The sequence below is a fragment of the Falco peregrinus genome, chromosome 1 (assembly GCF_023634155.1).
Source record: "Falco peregrinus isolate bFalPer1 chromosome 1, bFalPer1.pri, whole genome shotgun sequence".
Lineage (NCBI taxonomy): Eukaryota > Metazoa > Chordata > Aves > Falconiformes > Falconidae > Falco > Falco peregrinus.
In genome coordinates this window covers 115,690,192-115,706,923 of record NC_073721.1, presented here as the reverse complement: position 1 = coordinate 115,706,923, position 16,732 = coordinate 115,690,192, and the positions used below count along the sequence as shown (strand labels likewise).

Sequence of the window (16,732 nt, the reverse complement as noted above, 5' to 3'; positions counted from 1 at the left end):
TGCACTTGATTTTATAATGAAGAACAGTTTGTCTCCTGAGATGAGGTAGTGTTTGAAACCAAGAAAAGCCGATGCTCGATCTGGCTAGTGAAATTTCTGCCAGGTCACAGTTTGGTGCTAGTGGTGAGAGAGAATATGACCAGAGTATTAATGGGGCCTGTTTGTAAAAACACCACCGTTATATACACCAGGCATTTAAATAAAATTGTTGATAATTTTAAGATGAATTAATATCTCAAGACTTTGTAAATGCATCCAGTGTCTCCAGTTATTCCCCTTTCAAGGTTTCATTTAGCTTCAGACTGAGCAGGTTAGAAGTTGGTGGTCAAACTCATTATGAAAACCCTTTAGGGAAGGTTACTCGGGGATCTAGACATTACTAGACAAGATTAGGCAGTCTCAAAAATATTCCTATTTTTATCTCCTTCACGGTAGATACATGCATGTATTAATGGATTGGGTTGTCATGAACTTGCTTGCTCTATGAAGATATATGCTCTGCTGTTTTCTAAGTGTGTGGCACATAAGCATGTTTAACTAGTTTGTCATGCTTTTCAGATTATTGCCAACCATCACATGCAGTCCATCTCATTTGCTTCTGGAGGTGACCCAGTAAGTATTGATTTATAAGGTACACTTCTGCAGGTATAATGAAATTATTATAAGAATAAAAGTACCTGCAAATACTTTGCTTCATCCCTTCCTATCCCCACAAGCACTAAATGTGCTCCCTGTAATCCAATACCTGTCACAAAAGTGTTCAGCATTGGCATCTCTAAATTTTTAGATGAATTTTTGAGTCTAACAAACAGCTTCTATGACACAGAGGTGGCATAACCTTTTTCCTGCAGATACGTGGGGTTTTTTTCTCCTAGTATCATAGTCATGAGATCATTGATGTTTTCAAGCAAGAGGTTTTCTGTCCTCTCCCAAACTCTTTATTGCAGTGATTATAAGCAGGGCATTTGCCATCCATAAACATGCCCTATTCTCTGAATCTAGGCAAGCCCAGCCAGCCCTGCCAGCATTCTGAATTTCACACTCCATGTGGTAGGAAAACAGTATTTTTTTTTAATCATTTTTTAATTGTCTGCCCTTCAATTTTGTTAAATGCCTCCCTGCTCTTGTGCTATCAAACAGGGAAAAGAGGAGGCTCTGGGTCATGCTCTTGATAACGCTGGGGTGGACACCAGATCCAGCTTTGACTGGAAAATGACAGATCTGCCTCTTTGGATTTAGGAGCAGGCAAGGGAAAATAGCTGGGAACTGGCCCTGTGTGGCTGACAGATCTTCTCTGGAGAGCCATGTGGGTGACGTAAGGAGCCCAGCTGCTCAGAGATGCTGCCCAAGCTGCCTGAGAGCCGGAGCTTTCTGGAGCTGGGCTGGGAAGAGGGGAGGGAGCGCGTGTGCAGGCTCTGTGCTGTCGGTCCTGCGCCCAGAAGGGAGGTGCAGCGCGGGCCTGCTGCTGAAGTACCACATCCAGAAAGATCCTGTTTAAAGCTTAAGGCATTTTGGGAGTCGAAGTTCAATTTTCACCTTTAGTTGCCTGTGCTATCCTAATATGCCACACTGTACGATACAGTCCTTGGGCTTTGCAGACCCTTCCTGATGCGGATTTCCAGGTAGTTCCAAGCACTGGCGTGCTGTTGTGCTGAGCACCCCAATGCTTCATTTCCGAATTCCAGCTTTCTTCATAGTTAAACAATTTAAATATATCTTTATGCTGACTTGGTTCTGAAGTATGTACCGAACCCTAGATGTTGGCTGTCTAGTTTGTCTTTATGTAACATTTCCAGTCTGGAAAATTCAGGGATGTGTTTTCAGACCTCTGCTCAGCAGGTTGGCTGAGTAATTCTCCAGGGCTCGTTTACATGTTTTTTTGATACTATTATCCTGCATTGTTCTTGTAACAGCGATCCCATCAGATCTCACAGGCTACGCAGGGCTGGGTTTGGTCAGAGAATAGCGGCAGAACCACCAAGAGATGCACTTGCACACAGATGTGCTGTGAGGAAGGGGCTTGGTGGTGCAGCTGGTGACACTTTTCTCACTGGGAGAATATGTAAGATGGAGGTCTTGCTCAGCAGTGGTAACGGTAAATCTAGTGGCATTTCACATAAGGGGTGGTTTTGGTGGCTTGTTCAGATAACTTTTTAAAATTCCCTTTACCTTTAAAATGGGAGATAGTTTCCACAGAATGTGTCTTTCCACCTGCCCCCACGTTCAGGGTCTAAGTGCAATTCAGTGTTCCTCTGCGCTGTTGAGGACTAGCAATATTCTGCCCAAGAATAAAGCCTGTTCTGGCTTTATTTTGAAGCAAAGTCATCCATGCATGTACATAAACATTTCAAAGATATAAAAATAGCAGGTACTGCTCCAGTTACTTTAGTGTCTAGTTGATCTCTAGATGTAATTTATTTTAAAAGTGTATCCTAAAGTATTTATGAACTTTAAGAAAAAACTAAAAGGAAGGAAATTGAGTTCACTAAATGCATAAGAAATATTTAGCTTGCTTTGTTTTAATGATATTAGCTTAGGAGATTTTAAAAAGTTATCTAGGACAAGTTCTGCTGGCCCTAAGACTTGCCTCTTGTGTCATTCATTCTGAATTATTAAATGATTGTTCTTGTGCATATTGCAAATGAGGGCCTTGTTTCCTGCCAGCTGATTGCATCTTCCCTCAAGAGAGTCATGCCTTTAAGCTGCAAATTGCGTTTTCCCCATCCCACCTTAAAGATCCAAAATAACAAAATGCATCTTTAATAATTAAAAGAATGTTATTCATTACCTCACCATTTTTACTATAACACTGAATTATCAAGTGACTCTTTGCTTTTGCAGTGTGACTTGAAATAATAATTTTTCTATTCCAGTTTCCTTTTCAGTTTGACTAGGAAAAGTGAGGATTAGTTCAGTGTTGGCTGGAAAGAGAGTCTGAAACAGGCAACCGATTATATGGAGGTTGTCTGATCTCAGCAGCAGCCTTGAGATGGAGAGTCATTTAACCTGATCATAGCCAGATTAAAGTCGGGCAGCAGCAACTGAGATCAGATACCTATTGTATTCTGCAGTGTTTTAAAGATTAACTTTTTCTAAGATGCCTTCAAAACTCGATCTTCATGCTACACATAGAGAGCACTTTAACTTGTCCTTTGCAATATATTAGCAGTGTTTTATCTTGCACTGATACTGCTAAGGACTGTCCCAGCTAAAAGCTGTGACTGGCAGGCACGCAGCCCTCATGCGTTACACCGGAGAGGCTTCAAGCTCCGTGGGAGTGGTGGAAGAGAGCAGCATTGCCTGCTGATGAGGAATTACTCCTGGGGCAGTGTCTGGAATATAATACACAGTTTGTTGAAGATGCAAAGAATGCCAAATGGTCTAATGCGTTTATTACAAGAAAAAGGTTCCAGGACAATTACTGTGTTGATAGCCACCCGTGTGTCACTGATTTTTCCCATAGCCCACTTTGTTAGTACCTCTGGTTGTTTTCCCGGAAAGAAGCATGCTTTAAAAAGCTGAAAATATATCTCTTTATACTTAATTGCTTTCCTTTGGTGGTAGGGTTGTTCATAAAGTCAAATACATTTGTTGTCTTCTTTCCTATAGGATACAACAGACTACGTTGCATATGTAGCCAAAGATCCTGTTAATCAGAGAGGTACGGAAGCAATTTTCAGATTGTTATACATGTTTGTATGATTGCTTTACCAAGGGACTGTTGGAGTTTTAGAACAAGAAGGCTACTAAACAGGTCAATATTCTGTACAATTTCTGACTTTCCTGTGTGGATATGGGTGATGGTTTGAGGCTGTGGCTTTAAGTGTCACGTTCTTTGTGCAGTGAAGTGACAGTCCTCAGGTCTGACTGAAGCTGTATGGAGCTGCTGGCTCCATGCAGGGGTAGGAGTCTTCCCATGCTGGCCTTGCCTGGGGAGGAAGGGCAGGCTTGGCAAGGTGGGCAGCTGCCCTGCTCTGGGTCAGCTTCCAGGTGGGGGAAGGGGAGTGAAGGAGCCTCCTCATCTAACCCAGACTCCAGCGTATGTTGCTGGAAGGCAGAATGGGGATTGCACTTGGGTGTACGAGACCTCCTCCCCTCTGGAGGCTAACCCAGGGGGCAAGATCCCTTTCCATCACTCCCATTATTTGCCTGCAGTACAAGAAAGACTGGCCTGTGGCTGCTTCTTTCATGCCAAACAGTTTTCAGAGCAACACTGCCGGTGGCTCCGAGGTTGGCAGACAGCTCACAGGAGGGCTTACTCTGAGGTGCCACGGATGGCTCGGAAGATCAGGATGTTTTCGGGAGAAGCTGGGCTGAAGCCTTACAGGCTGGCCTGCCACCTCTCTGTAGCTCCATCACCGCTATTTTGACTAACTTGGGGCACCCTGTGGATTCAGCAATAAGTCTCAGTATTGATGCAGGGATGTGCAGACCTCCTGTACCCTGGCAGGCTGCAGGCAGTGCTGGCATCTGGCCCAGCACCATCCCCGAGTACCATCTCGGGGTGGCTCCGCAGTGGGGAGAGCTGGTCCTGGGCACAGGACGCGCTGCTGGGGTGAGTGTCCTGAGGTTGTGCATGAGAACAAGGACTGGTGGCAGGAACACTGTCTTGCCCCAAGAGAGCCTTGGCCTTGCCCCTGGCTGCCGGAGCCACCCGTACTTGTGGTTTTGTGCTGTTTCATATCATAACTGCACACTGGCAGGGCTGGTGCTCTCCCCTGCTTCTGCTTACTGCCAGGCAGGGAGGGAGAAGGAGGGACAGGAGCGCTCCATGCAGGAAGCATAAATGGAGAGTTTCTTTTATTGAGGTGTCAGTTGATACTGTGATTAAAACAATACCTGGAGCAACCTCCTTAACACATCAAAAATCTCACTCTGGGTAATGTCCTAGAGCTATCTAGATGCATAATTTCATGCCCAGCTTTTCTGCTGTAAACAATATCGCTTGTGTCTCTTTTCTGGTATAAAATGCATTTACTTACTTTAATTAAAGGTGTCTCTTTGCAGCATGCCACATCCTGGAATGTCCCAATGGGATGGCGCAGGAGGTGATAAACACCATAGGACAGGCTTTTGAGCTCCGGTTCAAACAGTACCTGAAGAATCCATCTAGCCTGGTTACACCTAATGAAAGGTCAGCACATTCTCAGTCGCTAAACTGGCAGCTTCCTTCTCTTATAATACTTTTCAGGAAAATAATATGCTCTGAAGAGTGATCTACAGATAAGATGCTTTGACTAGTTTTCTGGACATACTCTGATTGTAATATATGCTGTACGTACAGAGTATAATAGACTAAAATTAGCTTATTTCAGTAAACTCCATTGATTTCTGTGACATTCGCACAGGTGCATCACACAGAATTTAGCTGTATTGTTCCTTAGCTAAAACAGCCTTAAGTCATGCAAGTGAGTTGAACAAATGTTCAAATTACTCTGCCCAAGTAGGTTCAGCTCTGTAAGTACTGTGCATACGTGTGTGCGCACACATACTGAGCTTGGTCCTGACCCATGCCAAGTGTAAGCTTGCTGCAGCTGTGGAAAGTGTGGGGTGGGGAAAAAGCCATTGTAATTCACCGTTCTGCTACTCTGCTCATGTCCTGGCAGCAGCCTCAGATTCCACCTGGTATGACCAGCCTCATGTACTGAAACAGCAGCCACTGCTTGGTGTTTTAAAGGATGAAGCCCTGTCCTCTGCATGTTGCTTGAAATATAAGGCCTAGATTAATTTCTGGACTGCAGTTCCCCGTTTCAATTACCCTTTTTCCATTGCACTGGGGACACAATTGCTCTAATTTATGGCTCTCCTCACAGGTTAGCCATGTCTATTTTTCTCAAATATTTTCTTTACTGTAATGCCAAATTTGATTGCTTGCTACTTCCCACAAGCAGGTAAAGCAGTAACACTGCTTAACTGCATCGTGGGCACCGGGAGTCACTGTGCAGGCGGTGTCACTGGTACGGTGCCTAAAGCAGTGCCACAGAACTGGTAACAGCAGCCCCAGCTCCAGTTTATATTGGTTTCAGTGTATATAGTGGTTCTTGCCATTCCACTGCTAATACTGGTCTGTTTTCCCTGGGGACAATAACCAGAAGAAGAGCCTTTCCTCTGAAGCTGCGAAGTTATGCCACAAGTAAATTGGAGCAAGGAGAAATGGAAGAGGCGAATTAGATTCCCTCCTTGAGCCCAACCTGCAGCCAGCCTCAGAGAACCGTCCTGGGGCAGAGGAGTCGGATATTGCTGTGTGAATGAGTCACTCGCTTCCAAACTACTATGAATCACATAATCAAATACTTGCACTGCTTATCACATAATCAGCTACTTGAACTTTATCTCTTTCCTGCTCAAGGCCTTTTATCCAATTATGTTCTTGTTAATCAGAGAACTAAGATTTGAGATCAGCTTTTTATTTCAGGACCGGAGACAGTACAGGAAGCACCTATCTATTTTGCAGCATATCAGCTGTACATTTAAACTATCATCGTTCTGGTTTAGCTGAAGAAAAACATTGGGTGCTCTACTTTGTGTCATTCGGTGTTTTCTTCAAGCTGAAACAGAACAGTTATATTGATTATGATTATTAAAATTGGGGTACCTTCCACTCAAACTATTTTTTTTTTTTTTGTATCAGGATTTGACTTCCTAAAATGGCTGCATGCTTTTCTAACTAAATGCCATGAGGTTTTACTTCTCTCTTGAAAGTCTTATGTGTGTGTCCATCCTGCAACGCCTAGATTTATACAGTGGAGACAAGAAGCCAGAGGAATTAGTTTTACCATCTGCATTTTGGACACCTTAGTGAATGATGCATTGGCACTCTTCTCTGTTTCAGTAGATGGCTCATATATTTTTCAAGTCAAAGGAAAAGGGATGTGGGCTGTCTGATGCTAAGACAGTGACTGTACTTCCCTACATCCCAAACTGTGATGACTCCATATTTAATTCCGGAAGAACTAATTGGAAAAATAAACAGCTCTGAAAGTTCAGGCCCAAAGCCCTTTATAGTCTCCGTATGGCTAATATGTGTATTATGTGATGCACGGACACTGGGGATGTTTGCCTACACTAGAAAGCAGTTGATTACATCACTTGTGCTTCCCCGCCCCCCCATATTTTTTCAGTGAGGCAGCAAATGCTAATGGATCAGCTGGGAATTCACAGGAGAGGGAGGATCATGAATATTACAACGAAATTCCAGGGAAAGAGCCTCCCACGGGTGGAGTGTTAGACATGCGAATGAAAGTGCAAACAGACCAAAGGGCTAATTGTCTTATACAGTGCAAAAAGCAGCATTGCTTGGTAAGTACAGCATCTTCTGGGATAACAGTTCGCTGCCCATTATGGGAATGAATAATAAAGAGTTACTGTGGTGTAAAGCATGGCATTAACATTAGAACCAGGTCCTGATTATCTTGGGAAAAGGGTTTTTTTAGGCTAGATTTAATGATGCTTAGTACATAATTGAATCCCAAAGCACTTTCTAAATATTAACTGCTTTGTCCTCAGAGTACTTTTAGGAGATCAAGTAATATTCCCTTGCTCACATGTTAGATGTGAGAAGAAAATAGATACAGATTTAAATGGCTTGTCTGAAAGGACATTTGTGAAATCTGGGACCTCCTGGCTCCTGATTCTGTGATCTGATAAATATTTCATTCTGTCCATTATGCTCTACAACCTATACATACTACAATAACTGATTGCAATGTATGTACACCATTAATTACCCTTGGAGGGTTTCCAGAGGCTCTGTTAAATCAGCCACAGCAGCAAAAGATCCATATATCTGTGGGTCTTTTCTGGGATAGTGGGGAATAAAAACCGATCAGTCAGGGAGTAAAACCAGCAGAGTTCAGACTGGCTGCACAGGCTTCAGAGCCTGCTGTGTGAGTTCTTGGAAACGACAGCATTTCCCGACTCGGGGAAGCTGGCACCACTGCTCTGCTCAGAGGGAGCACACTCAGATGTGCCTGCTGGAATCCAGTTGGTGCTGTCTAAAATGTTGGCGCTGGCAGCTGTTATTTGTCTCTGGTGGCAGCTGCTCCCAGGTTCTCGTGCGAGCTGCTCCATCCATTTGTCACTTGGTTAACCTCCACCATAGCCCCCATCTCAGCTGTGGGCCTGGTGGTCTCTGCCTCCCCCACAGTTCTCCAAAAAGATGTTTGACTATACGCTGAGAGTGCATTTGAAGCTTGCCAGAATTGTTGCAAGGAGTTGCCCTGCAGCACGTTAAGTGCAAATGCCTTTTTTCCGTGAGTTGTTACTTTTTGTTTTGCCTTTCAGTTCTGATGACCTTCTAATGCTGCTCAGACAACTTGATGACCATTTCACTTTCAAACCATGATGGCTGTATCATTTCTCCTTGTTTTTATTGCAAGGAACGTTTGTAAGAAAAAACTGAACTTTATTACCTAGGAGTTACACTGCATATACTAAACCTTAGATACATAACTGGGCAGTTAATGGCCTCTGTGAGGTTGGCATGTGTCCAAACAGGATACCCTGTAGAAAGAAGAGTATCAGCATGAAATATGAAGTATTATTTGATGAGGTGGGACTTTCTGGATGAAGAAGATGCGTTTAGTTACCTGTATCCCAGTTAACGGGTGCATGGATGTTTTAAAGTTATCCGATGCTTCTAAGGGACTACTTTATGTGACTGTTTTTGCAATTTTTCTACAGACAGGCAGCCCAGCATTCATCAATATATATGAAAATTGTCCAGAAGAAAACAAAACTCTGGGTATGTACTCTCTTTTTCTTCTCACGCATATGGAGAATTAACAGAGGCAGACTGCCTGGAAGAGCTGCCCCTTCCTTGGCTTTTGATACAATGGTGAAAAGTGTTCTGCTTAGTGGGTCATTTCTAGTTCCCTAGATAAAGGACAGACAAAAAGGCCTTACAGCTTTTCTGAAGGCCACTAATCTATCTTCATGTCTGTTGGCAGACTTACTCATTTTACTTGTCATGGTGCCCTACAGTAGCTCTTTGTCTTTTTATTCTTTCATACTCTTTGTTGTTTTATTGCCTTTCATGGTCTTTGAAAAAGGAAGATGCTTTGTTGCTTATCGGTCTCTGAAAATGCCCATTTCCCCTGCAAATGCTCAATGAGACCCAAACCATTGGCATCAAGGTGGTTGTTCCAACAGAGCCTGTACCCTTCCTTATAGCGTCACTGTCTTCTTGGTGCAACGGTGTCCTTCCCCAGCCTTGGGGGGAAGCTTTGTGCCCAAGATCAGTTTGCCTTCACCAAAACCTGCTCTCCAGGACACCAGCCTCCATCCCTTTCTGGACTTCCCTTGCCATAGCTGATGCCCTGAGCGCATTTCCTCAGCATCTCTTTCACTGTACAAGGACGTCCTTTTTGAATTCCCACCTGCACCACTCTGAAGCCATCCATTACCCAGTCTGCAGGGGGATAGTTTAGTTTCTTGAGTTATTTCTCATTTAAGGAAAGGAGAATCAAACGGTTCCCACAAAGAGAGGGTGAACAAATAAAAGAATGAATGAATAGATCTATGAATAAAACGTTTGCTGAAGAGCAAAAATATGCCTGCTATTTGGCTGCTGCAGTGCTATTATTTTCATACCCTGCAGGGGATATTCTGTTACCCTGTTCATAGGCTTGGATCCTAACCTGACAGATGTGGCTTTGGCTCTCCAGGCAGAGCCACAAAGCGCCAACCTCCTCCATCTTCCCTGCTCCACCAGAATAGCAAGAGAGAATTGTTCAGCTTCCCACAGGCTTTTGTTGTGGTGCAGAGGGGAAGGAAAGGGTTTTGCAGCGAACAACGTATATGGCTTGTGTCTCTGTAGAGTCATATTAATAATTTCTTCTCAGTCGGTGGGGGGTTTACTGCTGACACTGTTTGAAGCAGAACTGAACCAGTGTGGAACATTTTTGAAAACTTCATTCTAAGTCATTTTGGATAGTGTACCTTGTGCCTTCTAGCCATAAGGAAAAATGAGTTCATCTGCCATTGTTCTTTTCCTTCTGAATGACTTAGTGGGATATATAAGAACAATGTTCCTATTTCAGCTTTTACAGTTATTTTAACTCGAGTTTAAAAAAAAAAAATAGAGGAAATCTGTGCATACTATATACTAATTGCAGGTAATTGTGGTGAAAGATCACAGAAGACAAGAAAAGAGGCAACATTATTGAAGCCTGCCTACAAAACAGATCTTTTTGATGATCCGTGTTACATCAACACACAGACCGTGCAGTCTGCAGTCTGTACAGCCCACAGTACAGCAACAACACAGACCCACGGGAGCCCACTGCGTCAGGCCAGTAGGTTCCCATTGCAATACCGTATCTTTCTAAGCTTTGAAAAGAGGGGGTCTTGTCATCTGTGCTCATGGAGAAAGATTTTGGTTTCCCCGTAAGAAATATAGAAAAGATGGGGGAAGAAATCCATCCTGGTTGGGTTTTTTGCTGCTTAAATTCAAGACAAAGGGGATTAAAGAGTAACAATAGTGATGTTAAGCAAGCAGAGTAACCTTTCATCTTCTGTAGTTGACTGATACAATGGTGTTCCACAAGTAATAATGTCTTTAAGATGATATGAAAGCTTGGGACTGCACCATACCTCAAGGAGGAGGGTTCTCCTGTATTCTCAAGTTCTTAGCCACTCTAAGGTAGAATTGGCCTCAGCTGCCTCTTGCTTCACAGGCGGTAGTGTTTAACTGACAGCAAGGTCAATGTGGGATCGTTATGAGAATCTTTTCTTAATTCTTGCAGAACTGACCATTGAATCTCATCCAACAATTTCTAAATCAAACTGTTTGATCAGTAGTATCAAATGCATGTCAAATTAAATCTTGACTTACAGACTCAGTGGTGGATATCCATTAAAAGCCTATATAGCTGCTACTGATTGTCCGCATTATTGAAAATACTTGGTTAGCTTTGCCTTTTATGGCTTCCCACTGCTTGTTTTCTCCATCAGAGTTGGCCTCGCACAAGAAAGTGGGCAAAGGTCTGGACAGAATTTCAGTAAAGGAGATCTGTGACCATTGAGACATCTCCAGCCCAGGGCTGTATCATACTCTAAAAGGAACAGGCCATATCCCGAGGAGCCTTAGGTTGCACAATTCCATTGAAGAAGTGGTATCCTCTTATTTTCCTTAGAAGAATCCTGCCTGTGAATCATTTGCAGTTTGACTGGCTATATCCCAAGCCATTCAGTTTTGTTAGTACATTCAGTAATTGTTTGCTTTTTCACAGCAGATGCACCATGCTGTAATCCTTCCCTTCTGGCTATGTTGACCATGTTGTCTCACATTCCTGCACATAGCTGGAGCCACTCAACATGACTCTCCCAATGATCTGTAACAATATCTTCAGAGCTTGTTAAGGAAGAAGGAAAAACTAGATTTTAAAAAATAAAGCAGCTAAACCCCGGCAGTAATCTTGTTTTTACAGGGAAGATTTTACTTTTTAATACAACCAAAGAAATACAAACCCAAAACAGTAGAGCATCAGAAAAATTCCTGTTTCCAATCCCTGTTGCCTAGCGACCCAAGGCTTCCCATCTAAGGTATGGGAGGAGATGGTGTGATAATTTTACCTAATGCACTGGAGGGTTGTGAGCATTCATGTGTGCAAATTATTACAGTCTGTAAGGTTGGTTTGATTACAGCTTCAAGACTGAACAATTTGGATTTTTTTAAAAGCTAGAAAAAAGTGTCTTGCATCCTTTTAGAATGTAGTTCCAGGTGAAGTGTCCAATACATTCCCTTTCATTTAATTTTAGAGTTACCGGAAGCTGTTCTGCAGAGTGCCACAAGCAACACAGCTGGTCTCTGTGTTCCGCCGCAAATAAAGCAACAGCTAAAGAATGAAGATTGTTACCATGGCAAATTAAACAGGAAAGCAGCAGAGAGCCTCTTAGTAAACGATGGGGATTTTCTGGTGCGAGAGAGCACAACGTCACCTGGTCAGTACGTCCTCAGTGGACTTCAGGGAGGGCAAGCAAAGCATCTGCTCTTGGTGGATCCTGAGGGCAAGGTATGAACATGTCATATACTGAAATTTCAGGGCTGCTCAGATATTTCGGTCAAACTGCATGGGTGCATTCCACAAAACAGAACTGATCAGATTCCATCTAGTTTAATTTAGTGTAGCCAGTAACTTCAGTAGGTTGGAAAATTCAATTTAAGAACTTACAAGCACCAAAGTACCATGGAAATAGAAGCGAGGTACTTAAACACTGTTGTTAGTCCAGCTGCTGATAATTACTGTATACACTTAATACATCCTTTGAGCCGTTGTTATATTGCTATAAAAATAACCCTAACATTAAATAATGAATTTGATTAGTAACACACTTCTGGAAACAGAAAAAGTAGAGCTGGTTTGTCGTCACTTGAATTCTACTTGCTTCTGCTCAGGGCTAGAAGAGCACTTGTGAGCGACATCTCTCAGAGGAGAAAGTAAATGAGAAAAGTAAGCCTCAGTGGGATTTAGGGGAAAATATCTCTTTTCTGTGGAGAGAGAAAAAAAAAAAAAGAAGGTTATTTCATTCCCCTTAGCAGCATCAGCCCAGTTCTACATACATGCAGTCTTCTCTGCTTTTTCACGTCAGCTAATGGTAGGTCAAAGGATAGGTCTGAGCTGCTGCCTACAGCCTAATGATCCTGCTCCAGTGAGTTCGGTGGCTTAAATGCCTTTTGGCCGCAATGCGCTAGGCTCATGTCCAGCCAGTTACAAGTGCAATCTAACCATAAGTATATTCTTTTGCTTCTTTCATTAGGTGAGAACCAAAGACCATATATTTGATAGTGTGGGTCATCTTATTCAGTATCACATGGAAAATAATTTGCCGATCATCTCTTCTGGAAGTGAAGTGAGCTTGAAGCAGCCTGTGAGGAAAGAAAGTAGTGTGGGACACATGCAATATCACAAATAATCCCTTGGATCTCACAAATCCCAAGACAATTCATATCTGAAAACTGCATTGAGAACTTTCTATTAGGAAGACAATTCAAAAAAAGTATAGACTGCACTTTCTGCTGCTGTTCCAGAAGATACCCTCTTGTGTGTGTATGTATGAATATATGTATATGTGTATATCTATGTAGATCTGTAGAGATCAACAAGCATAGCTATATAGATATATATAATCTTAATCTTAACAAAATTACACCTTCCGAGTGTGAGATTCATTTGTGAGAAGGTATTTTAGACATGCACAAATGTCACTTTTAAGGTCATACTGAATCAGTAACTATTTAAAAGCACAATTAAACCTCTACATGCAAAAGCTCACTTGAACGAACTGCTGGAACATTAGTATGTGCCTTTTAGCATAGAAATATTGGAAATGAGTATTATTTATACTGAATTAGTTTTGGGTGGTTAAACAAACATGTCTAAGCTTTTAACTATTTGCCAAAACAAATACAATTTGAATATTACTAAAATGTCATCTGCTTTCGATAGACACTAACAATTTCATTTTGCTTGTAATAGCACTTTACTAGCAAGTAATGTTTGAAATGAATAGCGTACACAATACAGAAAGGTTGTCTGGTTTCTTAATCATTTTTTGTCACTGTCTGATTACTCAAAGATTTGAGATTATGCAACATTTACAAAGTTGAAATTAATATATGTAATATAATTTTGGAATAGAACTTGTTAAAGGACAGGCATGCTAGATCCTAATATTTTTGTCTTGCATATGATTTTACTATTATTACCAATTAATACTGGAGACTTCTTTTTTAAAGGTAGGCCTCAATATTTTTTCATTGATTACATAGTTGTTTACAGGCTAGAGAAGCTGAACAAAACTAATGATACATTTTGAGAGAAAACTATTTAAAAGACTGTTTGAACTTTGCATGTGCCCTTATATTTGCTGTTCTTTCCAAAACAACGTATGATTTTCCCTTCCTTCATGTAGAGTCCATTTGTTCCTAAACATGGAAAAAAGTCTTTTAAAAGAAACCTATGAATTGTTTCGCCACAATAAATACTCCAAATATGAACAATCCTATATTCAGAGTGAACAGTGATCTCTTGGGCTTCCTGTTGAGGAAGCAGTGATTTAATAATTAACTGAAGAAAGGCAGCAGGGATTTAGGGAATGAACTGGTAGTCTGGGTGATGGCCTGAGAAAGTTGTCCCTTTAAGATAAGCAATGTCTTCTGGCATAAGCAGGGACATTCTCTCTGTCTCCCAGCACACTGGCTCAGTTCCATAAGGCAGACAATTGTTGTGGAGTTCAGCAATTGCTGGAAGACTTGACTATTAAAAAATACATTCTGTTCTTTTGCGTGTCTTCATATTAAATGGGACACTACAGTAAGAACCCTGTCATCTAGAAAACAAGAGGGGTCATATACTCATGAGATTACTGAAGACATAAGCTTCCTTGGAGGGGAAAATATGATGTAAAGAGCCACGCTTGGAGCTGACTAAAAAACATCTTTATTAGTATCTTCAGCTAATAGGCATAAAATGTATTTCATTCCTTCAGAATAACATGATTAAAAATACCAATTACATATACTGAGAAGCTTTAAAACAGTAGCAGTTGATTTCCTTGCCCATAGTCTGGCATTATTGCTACCTCAAGCCCTCAGATGAGAAGCTCAAGTTTATGCCTGTCCTGTCCTATGCAAGGTTTTCACCTGTGACAAAGGGCCCCAGCGAGAGTCATGCTCAAGTTTTGTGCCACTGTAAGGACCGCTGGCAAGAAACTGTAACATTAAATCCCTGCATAGTATCATTTCTATTCTCAGATCTTACCAAACTTCATGACGTGCTTGCCAGGACTTTACTGAGCGAACAGTGACGCAAAAATAGCTGCTTCTGAGGCATGTTAAGGGGAGCAAAGGACCTGCATAGGGTGGTTTTGATTTTTGCATCAAAGCTGGGTTTTATGACAGGTCATAGAAAGAAAATGTGCAGAGCTCCATCTCTGTTTTTAGTACAAATCAAAGTTACTAGGGACTAGAATAACAGCATTTGGAGTTGTGATACTGAGATCAAAGTTGTATGACTTTGCCAGTCAAGATGCTGACTTAGGGCCTTTTTTCGACTTCAATTTCCACTTTACCAATGCATAAAAACATCCAGAGCCAGTGTGTGATGTTTGGATTGCAGTATGATGCAGTCTAAATCTCCCTCTTTGAATATCACTACCTTAAAAAATCCACCAGAAGCTTTGTTTTGTTGCTTCTGCATCTTTTGTATGTGTCTGAAGCAAAACTGTGAAGGGAAAAAGGGGAGCTAATTGGGTGCTGGTGCAGTAAAGTATCTCAAAATCTCTTGATTTGAAAGCAAAGAATCCAACTAGTTACAGATACATTTCAAACACAACACATCCAGGCATTACAGACACCACGTGTTTTCCTAGAATTAATAACGTTAATTCTTCTGGAGCCAGAAGCAGGAACTCAGTTTTTTTGTTTCTAACATTTATATGCCTTCACTTAGTGATTGATGCTGCTTTTAGACTCTGGATCAGCAATCTCATGTCAAGTACACCATCAGCTCCTGTGTGGAAGTCTTAGAAGTAACTATGCTAAAAAGAAAAAAAAAAAGTTATCTGAATTTTGGAAAGTTTTCCAAATTACTGTTCTTGACAAAGTTAATATGAATTTTCAGGCATGTTTAGACTTCTCTCTTAAGAAAACATCTTTTCATGCCTGAGGAGAATTGGTTAAGCTGTTCTAACAGTTACTAGAAACCCTTGGGAAAAATAACAAATGTTGCCTATACTGTCACATTTACAAGGCATAGTACGTCCATTTGTTTTCAAAGCTCCTATAAACTTCACAGAAGCACATTAACACACCTATCTGTTTGCTTCCATCAATAAAAATGTTGCACCAGATGACCCACACGCCTCTCTCCTGCCACAACTTCCATCTTCTACTGCCGCTGAGGGCGTCACCAGATGGAGCTATTACACGCCTCCGTTTCTGAACACTCCTTGTTCCAAAACCCTGGTTTATTTTGGGTTTGTTTTTTTTTTTTTTGAACGCTTGCTACCGGCAATTCCATGGAAGAAGCTTGTTCACTCAGATAAATTTTTAATTTTTTATTAAAGGAAGCCCTGGAACCAGAGCGGCTCCCTGAGCACCCCGGGGAAGGCTGCTTGAGCGCGGCCTGGCTGCTCCGGCGCTCCCGTGGGGCTCCACCGGGTAAAAGCAAACCCCCTCCCGCCGAAGGGTCTTCTTTGGTGCGGGTGGGCCCGGGCCGAGCTCTCCGGTGCCTTGCGCCATCACCACCCCGCTGCCCCGGCAGAGCAGGCCGCTCCCTCAGGGGCGGCTGCCCCCCGGCCACCCAGCCGCTCTACAACGAGGGGTGCTCCTGCCACCAGCTTCCCTCAAGACGCCGCCGTGAGGGCCAGCCCCCGTCAGACGGCGTCACCCCGTCGGGCTGCGGCCTCACGGGGGCATCTCTCGTTGCCAGGCAACTGCCACGTCTCGCTGCGAGATGGCGCCGCCGACACCTGCGCCCGGCTCTCTCCAACGTCACGGGGAGGCCCCGCCCCTCCGCCAAAAGGATACAGCCATTGGTCGACCGCTCGGCCAATCAGAGAGCCGGGCATGTTCCCGCTGCCATGCGCGCCTGCTTTCAAACAGTCGGCGGAGGCGGGTTTGCAGCGCAGCCGAGCGCTGCTGGGGTGGGGCGAGCGCGTTCCGCCTTCCCGCTCTGCTGCGTGCGGCGGCGGCGCTGCTGCTGCGCCTGCGGATTGGCGCCTGCGGATT

At 42.8% G+C, this 16,732-nt stretch overlaps 1 protein-coding gene across 4 annotated transcripts in view; it reads left to right on the top strand.

Moving 5' to 3' along the window:
* SHC4 (SHC adaptor protein 4) overlaps positions 1-14,007 on the top strand; it is a 39,904-nt gene extending 25,897 nt beyond the window's left edge. For 3 of the 4 annotated variants that reach the window (XM_055817012.1, XM_055816990.1, XM_055817005.1), the window contains exons 5-12: positions 559-612; positions 3,610-3,661; positions 5,008-5,134; positions 7,122-7,299; positions 8,683-8,743; positions 10,116-10,295; positions 11,761-12,014; positions 12,760-14,007. In XM_055817012.1, coding sequence (XP_055672987.1) covers positions 559-612; positions 3,610-3,661; positions 5,008-5,134; positions 7,122-7,299; positions 8,683-8,743; positions 10,116-10,295; positions 11,761-12,014; positions 12,760-12,915 — 1,062 coding nt within the window. In that variant the 3' untranslated portion in view covers positions 12,916-14,007. The remainder of the gene's footprint in view (positions 1-558; positions 613-3,609; positions 3,662-5,007; positions 5,135-7,121; positions 7,300-8,682; positions 8,744-10,115; positions 10,296-11,760; positions 12,015-12,759) is intronic. The other variant, XM_055816999.1, reaches the window with a different exon arrangement.
* The last annotated feature ends 2,725 nt before the right edge of the window (positions 14,008-16,732 follow it).